Source organism: Asterias amurensis, chromosome 11, assembly GCF_032118995.1.
Source record: "Asterias amurensis chromosome 11, ASM3211899v1".
NCBI lineage: Eukaryota > Metazoa > Echinodermata > Asteroidea > Forcipulatida > Asteriidae > Asterias > Asterias amurensis.
The window spans coordinates 8,367,788-8,388,347 of NC_092658.1; the positions used below are offsets into that span (position 1 = coordinate 8,367,788).

General features: G+C 38.0%; 1 protein-coding gene across 4 annotated transcripts; it reads left to right on the plus strand.

The window, feature by feature from the left end:
- The first annotated feature begins 402 nt into the window (after window positions 1-402).
- On the plus strand, window positions 403-18,617 carry LOC139944298 (guanine nucleotide-binding protein G(o) subunit alpha-like). Of its 4 annotated transcripts, none has more exons than XM_071941284.1 (9): window positions 403-496; window positions 2,356-2,558; window positions 3,194-3,285; window positions 10,020-10,112; window positions 11,116-11,276; window positions 15,027-15,155; window positions 16,320-16,449; window positions 17,085-17,244; window positions 17,714-18,617. In XM_071941284.1, exons 2-9 carry the CDS (start codon window positions 2,435-2,437, stop codon window positions 17,902-17,904), a joined length of 1,080 nt encoding a protein of 359 aa, XP_071797385.1. In that variant the 5' UTR covers window positions 403-496; window positions 2,356-2,434; the 3' UTR covers window positions 17,905-18,617. The 4 variants fall into 4 exon arrangements, with proteins under 4 accessions (XP_071797385.1, XP_071797386.1, XP_071797387.1 ...); XM_071941285.1 differs by lacking the exon at window positions 403-496 and adding an exon at window positions 525-688; XM_071941286.1 differs by lacking the exon at window positions 403-496 and adding an exon at window positions 710-851.
- Window positions 18,618-20,560: the final 1,943 nt, after the last annotated feature.

Genomic DNA, 20,560 nt, shown 5'->3' on the forward strand with positions numbered 1-20,560 from the left:
ACAATGCTATAGGCCGACATACATGTAAGAAACTTTAGAAGACCACAGCGTAAAACAAACACTGGAATCGAAGAGAAAATGGCAAGGAATCATTTCATTTTTGAAACTTTATAGAAAAGGGAAATATTATTTAGTTCATGCCTTTAATTGATTTCAAACTATGTTGAAATTAAGTGCAACTTGTTAAACTGGAAAGTAAACTTAAATAAAACGGTGTTTTTTTTTCTGAATTAGCCACAACCAAGAAAAATCCACTTGTATTTGGTTGGTTCAAAATTTCTATAAATTGGTGATTTTGAAGTTGGGCAGCACTGATATTGAACTTTGTAACACCTGTCATAATGCCCACCTGTCATATAATGCCCAAGAGAGGGCGCACTTCATCGGAAAAGCAGCAAGCAGCAAGACAAGATTTGCTGTTTGGAAAAAAGTAGTAGCAGAGCTGCTGATGAGAGAGAAAGGCCGTGTGCATGCAGTGTGACAATGAAACTTTGTGGTAAATACAAACTTCGTTTTTCAGTATGACTCATACTTCATAGTGTACATTACAAGGTGGTTTATACATTGACGGCTAGTCGCGCAGTGGACCCCAACAAAAAGAGGGACAGAAAAAAAAACCCGACAAACAACACAACAACAGTCTCAGTCAACCACACATCACACTGTCAACACACTGCATGTTTTACGTGTAAGTTGTATTGTGAATGTGAGCAGTGTTGTCACAGTAGTGTCAGTAGAATAAGTTTAGCTGCTATACTGGAATAGCTGGTCGCTGCTTCGCCTTGTTTCAGATTTTACCGTGGTTTTTTTTATGTAGAAAAAAACACACAGTGACATTATGTATGGTTTTGGTGAGTTTCTTCCTTTTTAAAATAACTATGCTTGATACTTGGTTGAATTGGATTGTTGTAATTACATTAATGAACGTATGGAGGTAGTATCACACTCTCATCTGTGCTGATGTTGGGCGCAATCTTTGAAGTTGACTTTTTATTAAACTTGCGCAATCCAATTTTGTGAACTAAAGACTGTAAAGTCTGTCTCCACAATGAAAAGGGCACCGCGAGGCGCAAAAATGAGACAAACTATGCAGTTTGCACATAATCCCCTTTGGGAATCTGCAAGCAAGTTTATTACAACATTGGAACAGTTGTTAAGCTTAGTTGTTGTCATTGTCAGACCATATTTAGAGAAAAACACAAGCGGATGCATTGTCTTTCAAATGAATTGTCAAATGTTTAATCAATTTTAGAAGAAAGTTTATCAACAAGTTGTAATTTTGTAGGTTGCGCAGTTTATTTTTAACTCGGAAATCTGCCAGTGCGATTGTCCCCTGCTTAGTCACAAGAAGAGTTTCTTGAATCAAAAGTATCACTTTTTAGCAGCAGTTGAGATCCAGCAGAACACTACTTCAAATATTATAGCCATTTAACCTCTGTAGTAAATTCCATCTATTTTTACAGGGTATTGGTGGGAGGTATGGTTGAACGAAAAAGATCGCACGGTGTTCAACAAAGAGCTATCCTGCACAAATTTTTAAATCATGTAAGGAAACAAAGTTTGCGCCGTCACAAAATGGCATGCACACCGCTCGAATTAAAAAAAGGGACAACTTCAAAGATTGCGCCCAAAACTGGTTAGGCCATGGAAGTTCTACCTCTATGGTAAGGCCTAGATCCAGTTAAGCCCGGTTCATACTTCCTACGAATGCGAATGCGATACGAATGTTGACGTCAGAAATTTGCAACGAAATTCGCAGTGGGCTGAGTTGTGCTCAACTATCTTGCGAATATCGTGCCATCAAAAACAGAGTTGTGACGTCAAATTCACGTCAAATTCGCATTCGCATTCGCAGGAAGTATTAACCAGGCTTTACTGGTGCGCTGTACTCCTTTTAATAGATAATAAAAATTATCGATAATGACAAATTTTGAACAAAAGGAGTACAGCGCCCCAGAAACTGGGTCTAGGCTAGGCCATAGTCAGCAAAACCCTAATCTGGATTAGGTGAAGACTACATGTAGGTGGAGATTAGGTGCATGTGAAACAGGTAGAAAGTTGTGCAGAATAAATAAGGTGATTTACTAAGTTATGACTTGCTACATGTATACGAGTAAATGAAAGTGAGTAAAAAGAAAACTCCCTTTTTTTCAGAACATAGTGAGAAGGAGTTTGTTGTGTTGGGGGTATAGCTCTTGCTATTATCATCACACGTTGATCAGTGATGGAAGCAGCTTCACGTACGAGCGGGTCGAAAGTTTGAACTGTTTGTTATAAATACTTCGCTGTAAATAAATTTCTAACCTAAAGTCTACTCGATAACCTAATCTGCAATATTTGTTGCTTTATTACCAGATATCTGACTGTGTGCTGTAGCTGCTGTTATTCCACCTTAATCCACTCATTATTGGTCTAGGTCTAATTGAGGAATAAGATGGGGGCATGCATGGGTGTGGACCAAGAACAAAAGAAGGCACGCATGCACAGTGAGGCCATTGATAAGCAACTTATAGAAATGTCCAAGGAAGAAGAGCACATTGTGAAGATTCTTCTACTAGGTAAGAGCACTCCTGGACTTGTATTTTTGAGAGGGCAAGGCCGTTTTCATTTTCTAAAGGGCACTTCCATCGGAAACATTTGAATGGCCAAGGTCAGAGGCTACAGAGGGTCTGTGGCCTCCAACTTATTCCAGGCCTCTAAGAGTTCTTCAATGGGCCATATTTTTGCCTGCGTGAGGGCGCTCTCAATCACTTCCGGGGGTATATTCATTCAAACCCAAAACAGTTATTGAATACTGGAACACATTACCACCCCAGACATCTAATCCGTCATGGACAATAAGACTTTTAAAGAAGCCGTAAAACTACTGCGCAACAAAAGTGACAGAATGCCTATTTAAAAAAAACTGTGCAGGACTAATCGCGTTTACCCCCCGGAAGTGAAAAAAATACTATTGAGAGCGCCCTCACGCGGTAAAAAATGTGGCTCATTGAGTTTAATCCTCAATGTTGTGAGGCCTACCTTGAGTGAACACTAGTTGGGACAGTTCTCACAACGAGTGTAACATCCTGATTACTTCATAATCAGAGTTAAAGGCAAAGTATTCCTTTGGTCTTTTGAATCGTTCAACTGTTTTAATCAAACTAACCTGTGAAAAATTAATTTCAAGAATTGTTTTTTTTGTTCAACCCAGGGGCTGGTGAAAGTGGCAAGAGTACACTAGTGAAGCAGATGAAGATAATACACAGTGATGGATTTACAAACCATGAGCTCATGAGCTTTAAGGTAAAGTCATTTCATTTCAAAAGTATCTCATTTAAAACAAAAATTGTCTTCCCTAAATGGTTGTAATAAGAGATGATTCTGGCGAGTGGATGTCATGTCGTGGCGGAGTGGTCAAGTGCACAGGACACAAGCTGGACACAAATAGTAATAATAACGGCTCTGATATAGCGCAGTTATGAAATTGATAACTGGGCTTTACAAACACATTATAACTCCTGATCACTGGTTAATTTATTCCTTAAAATCATCTCAGCTCCTTTGGAAGTAAGCACTGCCAAGTTTGTTTGGCACCAACAAGCAAACTCAATCAAGAAGAATCGTCTCTGCCCTCGTAGGTACCCAGTTACCCCTGGGTGAAGAGAAGCATAGTTTAAATAGTGTCTTGCTCAAGGACACAAGTGTAAGGACCAGCATTTGAATCCGCACCCTGATGACTTTAGGCACCAGAACTTGAGTCTGATGCACCAAACAGCTTGGCCATTACACTACAAATCATGGTCACTGTTCCGTTTTGATAAAAGCACTAATCAATTTTGAGGAATGCAGTAAACCCATCAAGTACATTCCGGATATTTTTTAAGTCCAAACAGAATGTATTCAAGTCTTCTCTGTCAATAGTTTGAGTCTGTTATTGATTTTAGCTCCATCCTTACTCCCTCTACCGGCACAGGTACATGTACCACCATAGAGCACTGTAATGTTTCTGAGCAAATGAAAACCAGTTAGCGATCAATACTTTCTTTCTTACATAATACAAAGTGTCTACTCACAACATGGACATCGGCAATACCCAATAGTTTGCATGAAGAGCTGCCATCGAAAAGATACAAATTTAAAAAATAAAACAAAAACAATTCCTGGCAATGACTATAAACATGCTTTTTGATTCATTGACACCAATTAAGAGCTCTATCCGTGGCAGTGAAGTTTATATTGAGAAGTCCCCTCGATCCACTAAGCGAAAGTAGTTGTCCTGGCCAGTTTCCTACCTTCTGCCGAGGACAGCAGGACAGTTATTTTCTGAACTAAGAAGCCTCCTGATTTCCGAAATCTACTCCCCGGTAGAATAAATTATTATTAGTTTTACAGTTAAAAGCAACACTGTTTTCAGGCCTTGAATTTTGATCTTGAAGGGGCACAGCAGTTTTTCTTTTGAAAGGGGCACCACAGCAAAAGCACAGAGCACCACAGCAATTGTTGTGGGTGGCTTTGGTTATTTCTGGGCTTGTTATAGACGGAAACAGGTGAACAGTTGCACCAAATATAATCACTTGATCTTTAAATTATTCAGGGATTTTGTTCAGTGTTGTTGGGTATTCTTATGAATGGCCAAGCAAAGGCTTGCTTCCCCTCTGGGTTAGAAAACCCAAGGTTTCAATCCATTCATCAAACGGCCTTGGAGCCTGTAAACAAACCATTCAGGAGGTATTAAAATGCTGAGGGATTAAAGGTGTCTTGAAAGATCGCTGTGGATCATTGCCAATTGAAACAGAAAAGAGATTAACTGAGAGCTGTTGAGATATAATTGATTTAGTCTGCATGGTTTCAAAGAGAACTTCAGGAGTCCTTTACTCAATAGTAGTACATTATAATTACATGGAGATTCAACCACCCACAAACTCCATGGCGCATCATCACAAAAGAGATTTTGGATCTGAAACATGAAAGTGGGATCACATTTAATCACATTACTTCCATCAGGGGTTACATTGGCTGCCTATCATTGAGGTCGTTCACACGCCGTGCTAAAGTTGGTCTAAGTCCACTTAGACCGGTTCGGGTTCAACTTTTGTGCGTGTGAACGCAAATAAAGTTAGACCGGATCGGGTTTAAACCCCAAAACTTAAACCGTCCAGCGAGGCGGTCTAAGTCTAAACCGGTTCGGGTTTATCTTTTAACACTGCGTGTGGACAGAATGACATCCGGTTTTAACTCACAACGGACGACCCATTGTGTGCTTCAATGCACACGCCCGGGACCGGGAGTGCTTGTATACGGTTTCTGTTGCCTCTGATGCTGAAAAGCACCGAGTATTATATTAATTTCTTGCCGCTTACCGAGTTGGCGAAACCCTCTCGATCGGTGTATGCAGTTTAACACAGGCCCACGCCCATGATTCATTAAATTCTGAAACAAAATTATATTTTCCAAGCTTTTTTTGTTGAGTGTCCTACAATAAATTGAAACTGTTTTTCATGCGTATACTACGAGCGCAGCGAAGAAGCACATTTTGTAATGCTTCTCACATGTGTACAGCGCTGCCACCCCATAGTGATCAATCTCTGATATCCCATAGTTATCCATCACCGATCCCGTGGATGTGCCTTTCTATTGCCGTCACCGTTACTAGCGTGCTGTACTTTCAATCTAGGAGAATGAACTGCAGTGGGCGCGAGGCTGTGTGTAGGGGAAATTCCCTACGCCAGCAATATCACCACGTTGTTGGGAAGTTGGGAAAATACTGCAAAGTACATGTATTTACGTAACTTGCACGTGTGTAGTTGTGTTTATGAACGAATCGGAATAAAAATCGCGGCACCAGCTTTTGAGAGATCGCAACTTCCAATCGATTGAAGTACAAACTAAAAGTATTTATTAAATCGGAAACAGTGGTATAAAACAAAACACAAAAATGAAACGTGTTCTGTTTCATGGAATATGGACAATATTTTGGTGAGTTTTCTCGGCGGTTTGTATCAATATTTTGTTTGTTTAAAAAAATATTTTCGAGTCGTGTTCATGTTTGTTTTAAGTGCCCATATCCTCCCAACGGTAAAACTGTTACCGCGTTCGAGTGAGCCATTTGTATCCAATAATTATGCCCTGTCTGATCATCCAGGGCATGGGGCACTCAGTATCTCGGCATACTCGGTGCGTGAATCTGATGAATAAAACCGGATGTAGAGCAACGGGGTCGCGTCTACTTTGACCTCTTAAAACCGAAGATAAACCGGATCGGGTTTAACTCTGTGCTGTCTGAACGCAATGGGTTTTTATTTTTACGACCACCCCCCGCTGCTCGTAAAAGTTAGACCGGTTCGGGTCTAAGTTAGTACGCTGTCTGAACATACCCATTGAGCGTATTGAATACAAGGGCCATGTCACATGAGGCAATTTACAGGCAACCAGTTCCAGGCAATCTTCAAGAAGATAAGCTGTTCACACTTGAATGTTGAGTTTTTTTCTTGGGGATCGTCAGAGATTGTTTCAAAAAGTACGCATGTGCTGCCAGAGTGGTCCTGAATCATGCACTGCAGTTGGTTGCCTCCAAGTTGCCTGCCACAAATGCATCATGTGACAAGGCCATAAGATCGCACTTTTGCTTACTTGGAAAGTAGGATTTGCCCCATCATAACTTGACCTCATAGTATAGGCTACTCCTAATCGTAGCCTTTTGTTCTTCTAGTTATAGCTGAGAGAATGAGGCTGTCTTTCAGTGACTTATTTCCAGAGCTGTTAGGGCCTATACACCATTTTGTGGGATCAGACATTTTTCAGACCACTTTGGTCACATTACGTTGCTAAAATTGTAAAAAAGCATGAAGGAAACTAACTCGCACACTCTTAAAACAGGTCCCAATGTTCAAATACGCGAGAAAATAACACAAATTGGTAGGCAACTTCCTCAATCCTACCAAACTACAGATCTGATGTATGTGTAGGTAGGATCCCTACTGTTTCAATCCTCTAAAAACAAATCAACCAATGATACTGTACTGTTTGGTGAACAGTAGGATACCTACTGCCTCATCCCTCCGATTAAAGCGTGGACACTATTGGTAATTTACACAAAATAATTTTTAGCATAAATCTTGGTAACAAGTAATGGGGAGCTGTTGATAGTATAAAACAATGTGAGAAACGGCTCCCTCTGAAGTAACATAGTTTTCCAGAAAGATGTAATTTTCCACGAATTTGATTTTGAGATCTCAGAGTTAGATTTTGAGGTCTCGAAATCAAGCATCTGAAAGCACACAACTTTGTGTGACAGTGGTGTTTTTTATTTCATTAATATCTCGCAACTTCGACGACCAGTTGAGCTCAAGCTTTCACAGGTTTGTTATTTTATTCATAATATATGTTGAGATACACTCAGTGGGAAGACTGGTCTTTCAAAATTACCAATATTGTCCAGTGTCTTTAAGGAAATATTTGTACATGGCAAAGCTCAATCAATATGCCATGTTCAACTGAAGTTCAGACTTGTCCATCTTCCAGGCACTGAAGAAAAAACACAATTTGAAATTTTCTGTTTTCTTCTGCCTGAAGTCAGTGTTTGATCAGTGGTGGGAACTCCATCACAGCATGCAGTGTCAACCATGGAGGAAGAAAATTCCTCCATGTGTCAACACACAATTTCCTGAAATCACTCCACTTGGTAAATTTGTACACTTGAGGTTATTGTTGGCGCTCTCTCTAGTCAGTAGACAACTTTTGTTGTTGGGTTATACTATTTGACACTGTAGATTGGTAATTGAGTCCTCAAGCAGGTTCTGACTACAGGCAAAGTACACAATATAAGAATAATATCCAGGCCTCTAAATAATCCACCACACCCACAGCAATTGCTGTGGTGCCTGTGCATTTGTTGTGGTACCATTTACAAAGTATAAAATACAAATTGACATTTTCCTCATAGAGTGGCCCCTTACCGGAGGGTGCCCCTTTTAAGAGCAAAGTTCAGGGCCTAAATATAATAGTACTGTAGTAATACTACAATAATTGGCGTTTTTGTATCGTTTTTAGGAAATCTACATTATCAGAGCCCTGTACAACTATAACAAAATTACATGGCAAAAAACAATTGCAATATTGCAATATTAATCTTATAGGCTACATGCCATAGAACGCATTATGGATAATCATACACTGTAAGGAAAAATATTATATTAAAGTTCATTTAAATAAAATCGTATGTAGCAGCTTCTTTGATACTTGATTTGATTGTGATGATTGGACATTTGAGGGAAGACAGTGCGATAAAAGAGGGCCATATTGTGAAAAATCCAGTGACTGTTTTAATGAAGAACAGTTGAGCTTTCCATAAAATATAAATTTTGAATTTGCCTTGATGATAATATGAGTTACTGGCTTTGTTTTATTGAATTAGGTCTACATTACATACATTGTGGAGTTTGGTAAGGTTTGCTGGACTTGCACCTTGGACAAAATATGTTAAAGAGGGGCTCGAAGGTCAAATTTAGTTTTGTTTAAAAAAAGTTTAAATGTTGATGTGATCTAATCAGATAAAAAATAAGGAACACAGAAACTTCAAGTTTCTGTATCATGAAAGCTTCATTTACTTCCACCATGCAGGTACACTCCCAACGCTCTGCCTCAAATGACAGCAAAATCTTGCCAGTATTTTCATGGTTTGCCCTTTACTTTTTTTGGTCATTAGCCAGCAGGACCATTTCGCTCGTCATTTCACTAGTCCGTTCTTAACAAGTCCATACTTTTTTTTATTAATATGGATGCTTTTGAACACTGAACTAGCCAGCCGGAACACTTGGAGTGAATTTGAATGGTCCTCAGGTGTTTTAACTGGCATTTTCAAGCGGACCACTGTAAATGGAAAACACTGATTTTGAAACTCTCTCACATTTTAAAAGTACCATTGTGTGTGTAAACACTACATTGAAATCAGTGACCATTTTACCCTGAGCCAATGTTATTCTACAATACAATGTAACGCTCTTTCTGAACCTCCCCATGCTGGAGGCCATTGTACCAAACACATAGTAACAGTTCAAGGAGAAAATTGCTGTGCTTTGAGCTTGTTGTGTTTGTTGTATCACAAATCAGGTTTCATTGCAAGAGTAATTCAATCCAGAACTGGCAGAATCAAGTTGGATAAAACGACCTCATTATTTGCCATGTACACACACCTGAGCTGCCTGTACTAACAAAAAAAAAAATGTCCAGATTAATTACATACTAAAGGTGTAGCATATTGTGTTTCAATCCTTAATGATAACGGGACTTGAAACGGCCATGAACCGACTGCTATTTTTTTGAATCGCCTTTGTTAATTAATGGCAATACATGGACACATAACAACAATACATTTTGTACTTGCTCCTGTGTGTACACGACAAACAACTTAGGGGGGTCATTCAATTCGTTAAAATTCCAATTTGTATTTGAAACTGTTTTTGTACTTGGTACTTGGTTAGTGCTAAATACCCTGCATGCTCTGCAAGGAAGTTTGACAAGGCCCTAGGGGAGGTGGAACTGAGCTTAAATGAACTTCAAAGAACTGTTAAATAAATTCCGAAAGGCATTGTGGTTTGGGCGTCTATGGTGCACTGTGGGAGCTTATTCCATGTGCTATAACTGTTCCAAGTATGAAGGAATGTCAGTTGGCTGTATAAGCTGTTGGTTGTGCAGTTTTTGATTTGGTTTGGTTTGATTTTCTCCGTTAAAGGTTGTTTTTGAAGGTCAACAAGAAAAGATACCAGTTAATTATAAAGCCAAATACATGTATATATTTGCAGCATCAGAGTCCAGCTTTCTCCAGAAGACAATCAAAGCATACTGATCGAAATGATGAGTTTAAACCATCCCTTCTTTTCAGAACCACCCCAACAGGTTATCATTACATGGTGTTACCGCAAACCTTTACTTTATCAAATAATACCTTACCATGCAACGGCTAAAATCCCATAAATATGTATAACATAACGGAACATTAGACAGACTATTATTTTTGTCTTTATTATTTTCCATACCAGCCTGCTGTCTTAGACAACCTGCTTAGTTCAATGAAGTATGTCTTGAATGGAATGGGCCTTCTGCGAATCCCTCTCGCAAACCCCAGAAATAAGGTGAGGATGTTTTTACAATTTTTCTGCAATATCTTTATTGGCTCCCTCTCAAAATGAATTGTTTACAGAACACTCACATTCAAAGCGCTGCATGGCCTAGTTCAGTTCAGAACAACATTTATTTCCAATTCCTCAATTAATATAAATACAATGTTAGCAAAGAGATACAGAAAATTTCAGGAAATTGGGGGCACAGCCAAGCAAGGGAGTGCCCATACAAAAAAAAACCCCCAAACAAACACAATAGAGTTAATACAGACAGAGCCCTTTCATACATCAAGGAGGATATTTTTCAGCAACATTAACCAACTCAAACTATTCGCTCTTAACCATTTGCAGTAATTTTCACCACCTCCGAGGAGGCTAAAAGAAATTATCGTCAAAATAGTAAATTTGTGTACACTGGACCACACAGGCCCGACGCCAGTCATTTTGGATCAGGCCAGTAAACTCATGCCCGGACACGTACTCGGGCTCGTGTTTGTGTTCAAATGATAAATGTAATTCTGTTGGTTATTTATCTGCTTCAGACAGATTAACTGCTCATCAATTAAGTTAAATGAAAAAAAATAATTCCATGTAGACACACCCCCTCATTGAAACAAATGTATATTTCCCAATATAATAGATGTTGAATTTGCACCGGATAAAGAATATTCTTTTTGGTTTTTACCCATACACCGATGTGTGTTAGCACTGTTTACTCAGTACTTTCCCGAGTCCTGTGAAAAAATATCACAGGCTTATTACTCGGGTAAGATTAGAACCCACGACCCTTGCAATTCTAGAGAGCAGTGTATTACCAAGTAGACCACCGAGATTGCCCGGTAGCTAGAGACAGTTGGAATCTTATGTTTTGGCAGTGGGTACACCGCAACGATGTAATAGATGTTAAATTTGCATCAGGGATAAAGAATATTAATTGTGTGTGGCCGAACTGGGAATGTAATGCTCTGCAGATTTAACTTTCCTTTTTTGTTTTGAATGTGTGTGTGGTTTTTAGTTATATGCACAGACGATTCTTCAGTGTCATAGATGTTTTGATGAGCGGATTAAGATGCGTTCATCTATTGCAATAGCTCTCCTAGCTCTGTGGAACGATGCTGGAGTCAGATCATGTGTATCTAGAGGACATGAGTATGAACTCAACGACTCAGCTTTATAGTAAGTTTAATAATTTTGCAATGTAGATTTTAAATACCAAAAAGGCAAAGTATCCTTTCATTTTTCGAAACTGTTCGCTTGTTGTAAAAGGCACGGAACACCTTGGGTAATTGTCAAATACCGGACTTTTATTTTGGTGTATCTCACAAATTCAAAGACAGCAACAAAGACTCCATGCAAAATCAAATTGCTTTTGACAAAAGGAAAAATCCTCAAACAATTCATCATTTTTCTATGAGAAAGTCAGGCTCAGTACTCATTATCAAAACTTGTTGTAAAAATCAACTCATCTCAAATTTCAACAATTCAAATCACAATAATGAAATATTTATTAACACGTTCTTTAAAGGTGCTTGACACCTTTGGTGATTGTCAAAGACCAGTATTCTTACTTTTGTACCTCAACATATGCATGAAATAACAAACCTGTGCAAATTTGAACTCGATAGGTCGTTTTGAAGTTGTGAGATAAGAATGGAAGAAAAAACACCCTGGTTGCACAAGTTGTGTGCTTTCAGATGCTTGAATTCGAGCAGTGAGAAATAACTTCTTTCTCAAAAACTATGTTACTGTAGGAGCCATTTCTCACAATGTGTTATACTATCAACAGCTCTCCATTGCTCGTGACCAAGTTAGTTTTTATGTTAACAATTATTTTGAGTAACTACCAATAGTGTCCAGTGCCTTATCCTATACAAAACTAACATGAGAAGTTGGTCACGTTTTTGAGATATTGTTAAATATCCGGAGCAAATTTGTCCACACAGGAAGAATAACCCCTAATAGGGAAGTAATAGCCAGTTGGGTCAAAGAGACGTTTAAAATTTCTTTACAACTTGGAAATTTTAAAATTTGCAATAACAAGTGGGTAATACAAATTTAGTTCGCTGAATTCCAGGATAAAAAAATGTTTAGATTAGAGCACACCTTATATTTGTTTATTTATACAATTGAAATATATTTGAAATGCATTGAATACATGGAGAATGTTTGTGGTTGTAAAAGCCTCAAGGAGAAACAGCCAGAACAAATTCTGGGAATACCCAATCCTTTTTGGTTTATTGTGTTACTGTCACTTCCTCTATTATGTATTACTCTCAATGAATTGTGAACATTAGAATAGTTTGTGTAATGCATTGTACTGAATAATAAAAACCAATACAGTCCCTAAGGGAACATGTATAGGAGTATAGTTCACTGCACTGTAGAGGAGGGATCAGTTCCTGTTCCATTGTTCTCAGCGAGAACGATAGAAAAGGACTGTTGAGTGGGACGCCCGCTATCGTCTCTAAAGTCTCCCATTTTTCAATGCTACTCACAGATCCCGAAACCCAACAGGGGTTTCATAAACGCAACAAGGGTTTCAATATTTTTGTGTTATTAAAAGGGCCACTCATGGCATGCTTGAATGAAAGGGGAAGAAACTTGCAGTTCTCAAGGTTATATAGTGAGGTTAAATCCCTCTATTAAAAAAAGAAAAGGAAAAAAGACTGAATTATTTGTTGCTTTAAAAAAAATGATTACAATACAGTGCACTGTTTATAGTTCTACTCTGGGACCTGGGCTGAGACCTGGGCCCAATTTTACAGAGCTGTTTAAAGGCAGTGGACACTATTGGTAATTGTCAAAGACTAGCCTCCATGTAAAATAACTAACCTGTGAAAATTTGAGCTCAATCGGTCATCGAAGTTGCGAGATAATAATGAAAGAAAAAACCAACCTTGTCACACGAAGTTGTGTGCGCTTAGATGGTTGATTTCGAGACCTCAAGTTCTAAATCTGAGGTCTCTTAATCAAATTCGTGGAAAATTACTTCTTTCTCAAAAACTATGGCACTTCAGAGGGAGCCGTTTCTCACAATGTTTTATACCATCAACCTCTCCCCATTACTCGTCACAAAGAAAGGTTTTATGCTAATAATTATTTTGAGTAATTACCAATAGTGTCCACTGCCTTTAAAGACACTCAACACATTTGGTAAAAATTCTCAGGTGGTGTATCTCAACATGCACAAAATAACAGGTGGGAGAGTTTGGGTTAATTTGGTTATCGAGGTTGCAAGAGAATAATGAAAGAAAAAAACACCTTTGTGCCTTGTTGCTCAAATTTGGGTGTTTTCAGATTGCAAAACAAAATATGAAATGGCTTCAGACCGGAAGCTGTTTAATTTTTTAGTAAAAAATGACCTCTCTCTCAAAAACTATGTTACTTCAGAGGGAGCCGTTTCTCAGAGTGTTTTATACTAACAGCTCTCCATTGCTTGTTACCAAGTAAGTTTTTATGCTGACAATTACCAATAGTGTCCAGAACTTTATCTCGTTTGTGTTATAATGGGTAATTCTTTCATACGGAACAAAATAAATTTTTACCAGACTCAAAGTCAACATCGAACAAACTTTTTAAAATTAAATTTAGATTAGGTGAATTATTGTTAAAAAACACACACATGATGGCCGGACTAGTCCAGTCGAACATTTACTGGCCCGATGCTAAAATCACTGGCCTCCTCAGGCACGCGGTTGAGTTTCAATTATGAGCCCTGTCCTATGGAAAGCATTAGTTAACCTGTGCAGTCCCCTAGTCCAGCAGAATCAAACAATAAAACTCACTGTTTGAACTTAATACAAGTTTACAAGGACAGACCTATAATCTTACATGAAGCACTTGTGAGAAAGCAAACACTAGCCCTCTCACTCAAAGAAAAACAAATATTCCCTTGAATGGGGTTACAAGAAGTCAGTATCAGCCACAGGGTTGGAACTGGAGGGAGTACAAAACCATGTCACTCAGTGGACAAAAAGTATTACCCTGACCCATGATAGGCCTTTATCACGGTGCGGCCATCTTGAATTTCTCCCATTGATATCAGTGTTACCAAACCAAGGCTGGATGAACAAAATAGTCTGGTTCCTAATTGCAAAATACTTATTAGCATTCATTATTGTTATCCGATACAAGGAACATGACAAAGATGGAGGCAGCATGTTAAAGTTCTATTATACACAGGTCATGCATCAGATCAAAGAGGAAAAATTGTCTAAGTGTACTTTGATAAGTAGGATTTGAAACTTTGTTTGGTGGGCACAATCTAGTGAGATGTGTAGAGACACTGTGTATTATTGAAGTAGGATTTGAAACTTTGCATGGGGGAGGTACGATCCAGTAAGGTTTGCAACAAAACCATCTTGGTAGGGCTTTGGTATAAGTTTCACTTATTTGTGGTTCATCCTGCAGATTAGAGTCTGCAAGAAACTTTTCAGCTGGTTATCTGATTTCCACGTTTTGGTACCATTGACAACTGATCCAAAACAGCACAAAGTCTTGTAGTGCATGGCACTTTCCTCTTTCTTTGAGAAACTGAAATTGTATGCCTGATTCTTTAAAGTAGATGTCTTGAACCCCCCCCCCCTCCTGTAACGGATATCTTCTAACCTTCTTGTCTCATTACAGATGTTGATGACACTATTTCATGGTTTTGTGGATCAGGTTGACTCAGTGGTTTTTCATTCCCTGCCTTTCACCTCAGTGGACCCTGGTTCGATTCCCACCTCAGACCAAGCCTTGCATGTGGATTGGGTTTTCAGTCCCTACCCGATTGGGTGGGCTTTCCCCCTTTAAGGTTTTCCTCCTTAATCTGAAACTGAACATTTTTTCTTGTTTCCTGTTCATCCTGCTATTGTCTCTAATTTTGTTGTTGGATGTTTATTCAAATCAAGTAATTTTTTTTTTCTTCCTGATCTGTTTGTCCAGTTATTTTGAAAATATAGAGCGGATAACTTCAGAGTACTACAGACCAAGCACAGTGGACGTACTGAGAGCACGGGTTCGGACCACAGGAGTTATTGAGACTCACTTCAAGATCAAAGGAGTGATATTCAGGTATGGTTGTAAATCAAGGTTTCTATTTCACAAAGATGTCTGATCCCAGCCTTCGATTTCACCAAACTCTTCCTAACTTAGGAATAATCTTAGAACTTAGGATGAGTTATGTTCCGTATCCATAGTTAGGACGCATTGAACCCATCCTTATAGGACGAGTTACTCGTCCTAACTTCAGATAGGATTTATCGTAGCGTTTCGTGAAATCGGCCGCTGGATATATAGCAATTACAGCAGGCATGATATTCTTCTTACTTATGTCTGATTTCTGATTCTGATGGTTTTGCCCTTGTGAAAATTAAAATTCTCATTAAAAAGCACTCATAAAATTGTCCTACTAAGGACCAAATATCATGCCTGTACAGATTGAATGGGTTCTGACTGACACCACTAAACAAAGATGTGTCGACAAAATAGGGAGAAGGAATGGCTCAGTTGGTAGAGCAAATACTCTTTAATCTGGAGGTTGCAGGTTCAAGTCCTGCTCCAGTAGATTTGTCTTTGCTCAACCCCAAAATATTTAAAAATGTTCCAGTCAGTTTCCCTTGTGGTTTTTTTACTTAACAATATATAGCAACTTGTAATGGTTTAAAGGGACACGTTGCCTTGGATCCAGCGAGTTGGTCTATGAAATACGATTGAAGCCGTTTGTTATGAAATGCATGTGGTTAGAAAGGTGATTTAAAAGTAGAATAAAATAATCCACGCAAATATGCCTCGAAATTGCGTGGTTTTCCTTTTACTTTGCGAACTAACGTGGTCGGCCATTTTGCTGGTCGGTGGCAGTAGCCATCTGCAATCAACCAAGCTCAGTGAACAATTTCCCTTGCATAGCAGAGCAAAATGCTACACAAGTTGTTTCAGTTGCTACTCAAAAATTAGGATTTGCTACGCAGTATCAGCATTCAGTTTGCGAAAAAATAAGTTCAGCCTAAATTTCTTGCTATGCAAAATCGCTTGATGATGAAATCGTTCCCTGAAGCTTGTATAATCATTCTATTGGTTTTTTTTCCCCCACCATTACACCCTCATTGTTGTGATCGCACAGTGTACAAACACATAAATGTTTGAAATCAGAAAATGTGATCAAAGTCTACACTGGTAAATAAAGCGTAATCAAAGAGTAAACATTTATTTAACTTCTTCTTTCCCCTTCTTCTTCAGAATGTATGATGTTGGAGGTCAAAGGTCAGAGAGACGGAAATGGATCCAGTGCTTTGATGATGTGAAAGCCTTACTGTATGTGACAGCCCTAAGTGGTTATGACATGACACTCTTTGAAGACCCAGAAGTGGTGAGATAACGGTTTTTATTCAGTACTGATTGGTGTTTTGATGTTTGCCCCTGTTACTGATTTTGTTTTACATTCATGTTTATTGGATTTAAGGCATTGCCTGGTGAGGTATCAATCAATCAATCAACATTTATTTCCATACAAACACAATATACAAATACAAACAATAGGATGTTACAAGACTGAAAACTGTATGGAGGCATGGCCCATTAAAGCAAAGCTTGTAAGCTGGGATGCCTTTTACAATACATATTTGGTTTGCGGAAACGCCATGTGTGTATCTACTTGCCAGGTAGATTAGGTTCTTTAGAGAACTGTCTTGACTGTGAGAATTTTGACTCAATTGGTTATCGAAGTTGCAAATAAGGAAGAAAAAACACCCTTGCTGCAAAAATTTGTGTGCTTTCAGATGCCTAATAAAAGGTTTCAGGCCTGAAGTCTTAATAATTGAGTAAGAATTACCTCTTTCTCAAAAGTTACCTTACTTTAGAGGCAGCTGTTTCCCACAATGTTTTATCTTATCAACAGGTCTTCATTGCTTTTTACCAAGTAAGTTTTTATGCTAACAGATATTTTGAGTAACTACCAAAAGTGTCCGGTGCTTTTAAGAATTTGTATGATTTTTTTTTTTTCAGAACCGATTGAGGGAAAGTCTACATTTATTTGAGTCGGTCTGTAACAACTGTTTCTTTAGGAGTACCACCATCATCATGTTCCTGAATAAAGTGGATCTATTTAGACAGAAGGTCCTTCACACAGATCGGCAACTTAGGGTGTACTTCCCAGAATATCCAGGTATGAACTTGAGCCTATTCTCATTAATAGTAGCTGGCTGTCAAAAGAAAATATTGTGACTGCTGGTTCACAAATGCCAAAGCTCAATAACAATCCTATACAAGTGAATACATGCATAAGCGTTGTTAGCACAATCCATCGAACCAGCAGTCCATCGGCAGTCCATCGGACCATCAGACCACTGGACTTGTCTATCTACATACACATTCACACACAATCGTGAGATTCACTCACACTTTACTTGTCAAGCTTCCGACCTTCAGATACCATATACTCGTACTTCTCTCGCTCATAAAACAGTCAAATTTGAGGGACCCAAGCTTTGGAATTCGCTCAACTCTCTAAAAATCTTTCTGTATTTAAGCATAAATTTAAGGGTACTTTGTTTTCATATCGTTGATAGCTGTTTTCTTTCTTACATTGCTGACCTGTCTTTGTTCATCTTGTCCATTGCTTCCTTTTCCTGCAGGGCCTGATTACGATGTGGAGACAGCCTGCCGGTTCATCAGAAGACGCTTCCAAGATGCCAACCACAACCCCAAGAAGCCCATCTATCCGCACTTCACCACGGCAACAGACACAACAAATGTGGAGGTTGTCTTCCAGATTGTCATGGAAACCATTATCAGGGAAAACCTTAAAACAGCTGGTATGTTATAGCACAGGGTTTTTGGACATTTTTTTATTATACTTATGATAAATTTTGGAAAGTAAATTGCCCTATTTTAAAGTGCACATGTTTCAAGAGCGCTCAAAAGATTTTTTACATTGACGAGAAACTTCCAGTATATTTTATAACTAAAAAGTGTTTGTGTACTCAAATATTCTTCAAATGCCTGAAATGTCAAGCACTGCCACAGCTTTAAATGTATTGAACTAAGTTAAGAAAACTTTACAACTATTTTTTTTTTCATAACTGCCTAATTCAAAGTGTCTAATTTCAAAATGAATAACTTATTCTGTGCAACATGCATTTTCACACAAATTAGACAGTCTATGTCACAGTCTCTTGTTTTTTATTTAAAAATATTAGTTCTAAACAAAGCAAGGATGGAAAAGCAGGCCTGGACTTATCGAAGGTCATGAAGGCCAAGGCCTTCGTTGCCTTCCAATGGAAGTGCCCTTCGCAAAATGAAAATGGCCTTGCCCTCTCAATGATGAAATTCCAGGCCTGTGAATTGGTTTTAACACTCTTAACAACTTCATTTTTCTTCACTACACCTTTACAAAAAAAACAAAGGCTGACTTTGCTGAACTTGTATTCATGTTTTTGTAAAAAAATAAATTGCATGTGCTTTAATACCCTCTCAATACCTTCTATAACCTCTTGGCTGAATGAAGGATTTAGAGGGACTGATGAGGGCTGTAGGCCCCCAAAACAACTACTTATTATTTAGACATTCCTACATCTACTGCCATCCCAAAGAAGGACAAACGTAGAAAGAGAAAGCGGATAAGACTTTATAGTCTCTTCAGTCTTAGAAATTTGCACTAATGTATACATATTATAATGAAAGGGCGTTATCACTCAAGAAATACTTTTGCCTTTTGGATGTATCAAGGGAACACAAATCAGAAAGATACATTTTGTTTGGTGAGAAACCCTATTAAAAGATTTTCAATACACACAATTTCGAAAGAAAAAAAACCCTCAAAAAGCTAGGCATATTAGGTTCAACACGCAATAAAAAAAAAAGGGCACTGAAAGAGTTTAAGTTTCCAATATCAACAGGTTTTTTAGAAGCATTTATTGTCAAATAACAACTGATTATTTTGTGGGAAAGTCTTATGTGCAAGGCAGTGTTCTCTTGTCTTCTTTGAAATAAGTTTTATGTTTGCTGTAAGCAGAACTAAACTTACTAATTTGGTCATCTAGTGAGAGACTTTGGAACACTAGGTGGCAGCAGACTGACTAGATAAATTCCATTGTTAACGTAGTTCTGAGCACGCGCACAATACGGGCAACAATGGATATACCCGGTAAGTCTGCTGTAGCATCCCAAAAGACCAATCTTTATTGGGAGCTCAACACTAAATCTTTTGTGAACATTATGTCTGGCATGTTTTATTATATAAAAAAAAAATTCTGGAATAGACCAACCTTCATGAGTTTTTATTGTTGATAGGAGCGATCAGCATTCATGAAGTTGTACTTGATGGCCTTTTTTATTTTTTATTTGTAAATATTGTACAGGTCCTGTAAATTTAACGTGCTTGCCATTGAGAAAATAGATTATGTAGAATAATTTAAATTAGTTTTTGTTTTGTTTTGTTCACGCCAAATACGACACATTCCAGAAACAGTAGGTGCAGTGCTGTTGTGCAAGTTTATAATTTATGTTATTGGTTTATTTTTGAGTGAGTTGTATTTCTGTACGAATTCACAGGTATTGTGAAAGTCTACATGCAATGCTGCATCTTCTCCATTATTTTAAGTTAGTTCTAAGTTATTGTAAATAATGTATTATTTCACTTTCTTTTTTTGTAAGTTGTTACGCATCAACAGCAAACAAGTTTACCATTGTTTACTCTGTTCATATGTCTTGTTTCTTTTATAAAGCTTTAAAAGCAGCATTAAAATGTCAACTTCTGAAACTTTTTTGATGATCATGATGACCAGCTGGGCCCAATTTCATATAGCTGCTTTTAGATGGTTTCATGAATGCTTTAAAAGGCCACTACATTCAAAAGATTTTGGTGTTGCAATGGAAATATTAAACACTTCTATCTGAAAGCTTACTGGTTATCAGGATCATGCTAAAACAAATGTTCTGCGAAAATTTCCTCTGAAATTAAGTTGTATTTAAAATTAAAAAACTGTTTCTGAAAACCTAAACAAAAAATGCAAAAGCTGATTTCAGGTGTTACAACCAAAATTACGAACAATGTGTTTACATACTGAACATTGTGTATGGTATTTCACTATTTTCTCCTGTCTCACACAACAGATTAAGAACAAGTTAACACAGGTTTGTTATGTCTGTGACTCTTTTTTCAGCTCTACAAATCCTGTATTATACATTTTATATTAATGTCTGCACAACCGATTGATGTGTACATAAGTGGAAACCTGAAATCATAAAATACAGAATGTTTTAATTTATTTTAATCTAAACAGTGTTACTGTCTGGGCCCAATTTTGTAAACCCTGTAAGCACAAAAATTTGCTTAGCATGAAATTTCTTCCTTAATAAAAACAGGATTACCAACCAAATTGCCACGTGATTTTTAGGATAAGCAAAAACAGCTGAATACCAGTTTCAAGCAATATGCAACAAATGGAAATTTGGTTGGTAATCCTGTTTTTATCAAGGAA

What these genes read in the sequence shown, in the direction of transcription:
- LOC139944298 (XM_071941284.1), top strand. Translation starts at nt 2,435, where the DNA reads ATGGGGGCATGCATGGGTGTGGACCAAGAACAAAAGAAGGCACGCATG. An exon ending in ATGAGCTCATGAGCTTTAAG is followed by an intron (nt 3,286 to 10,019) that starts GTAAAGTCATTT and finishes TTTCCATACCAG; the next exon opens with CCTGCTGTCTTAGACAACCT. An exon ending in ATCAAAGGAGTGATATTCAG is followed by an intron (nt 15,156 to 16,319) that starts GTATGGTTGTAA and finishes CTTCTTCTTCAG; the next exon opens with AATGTATGATGTTGGAGGTC.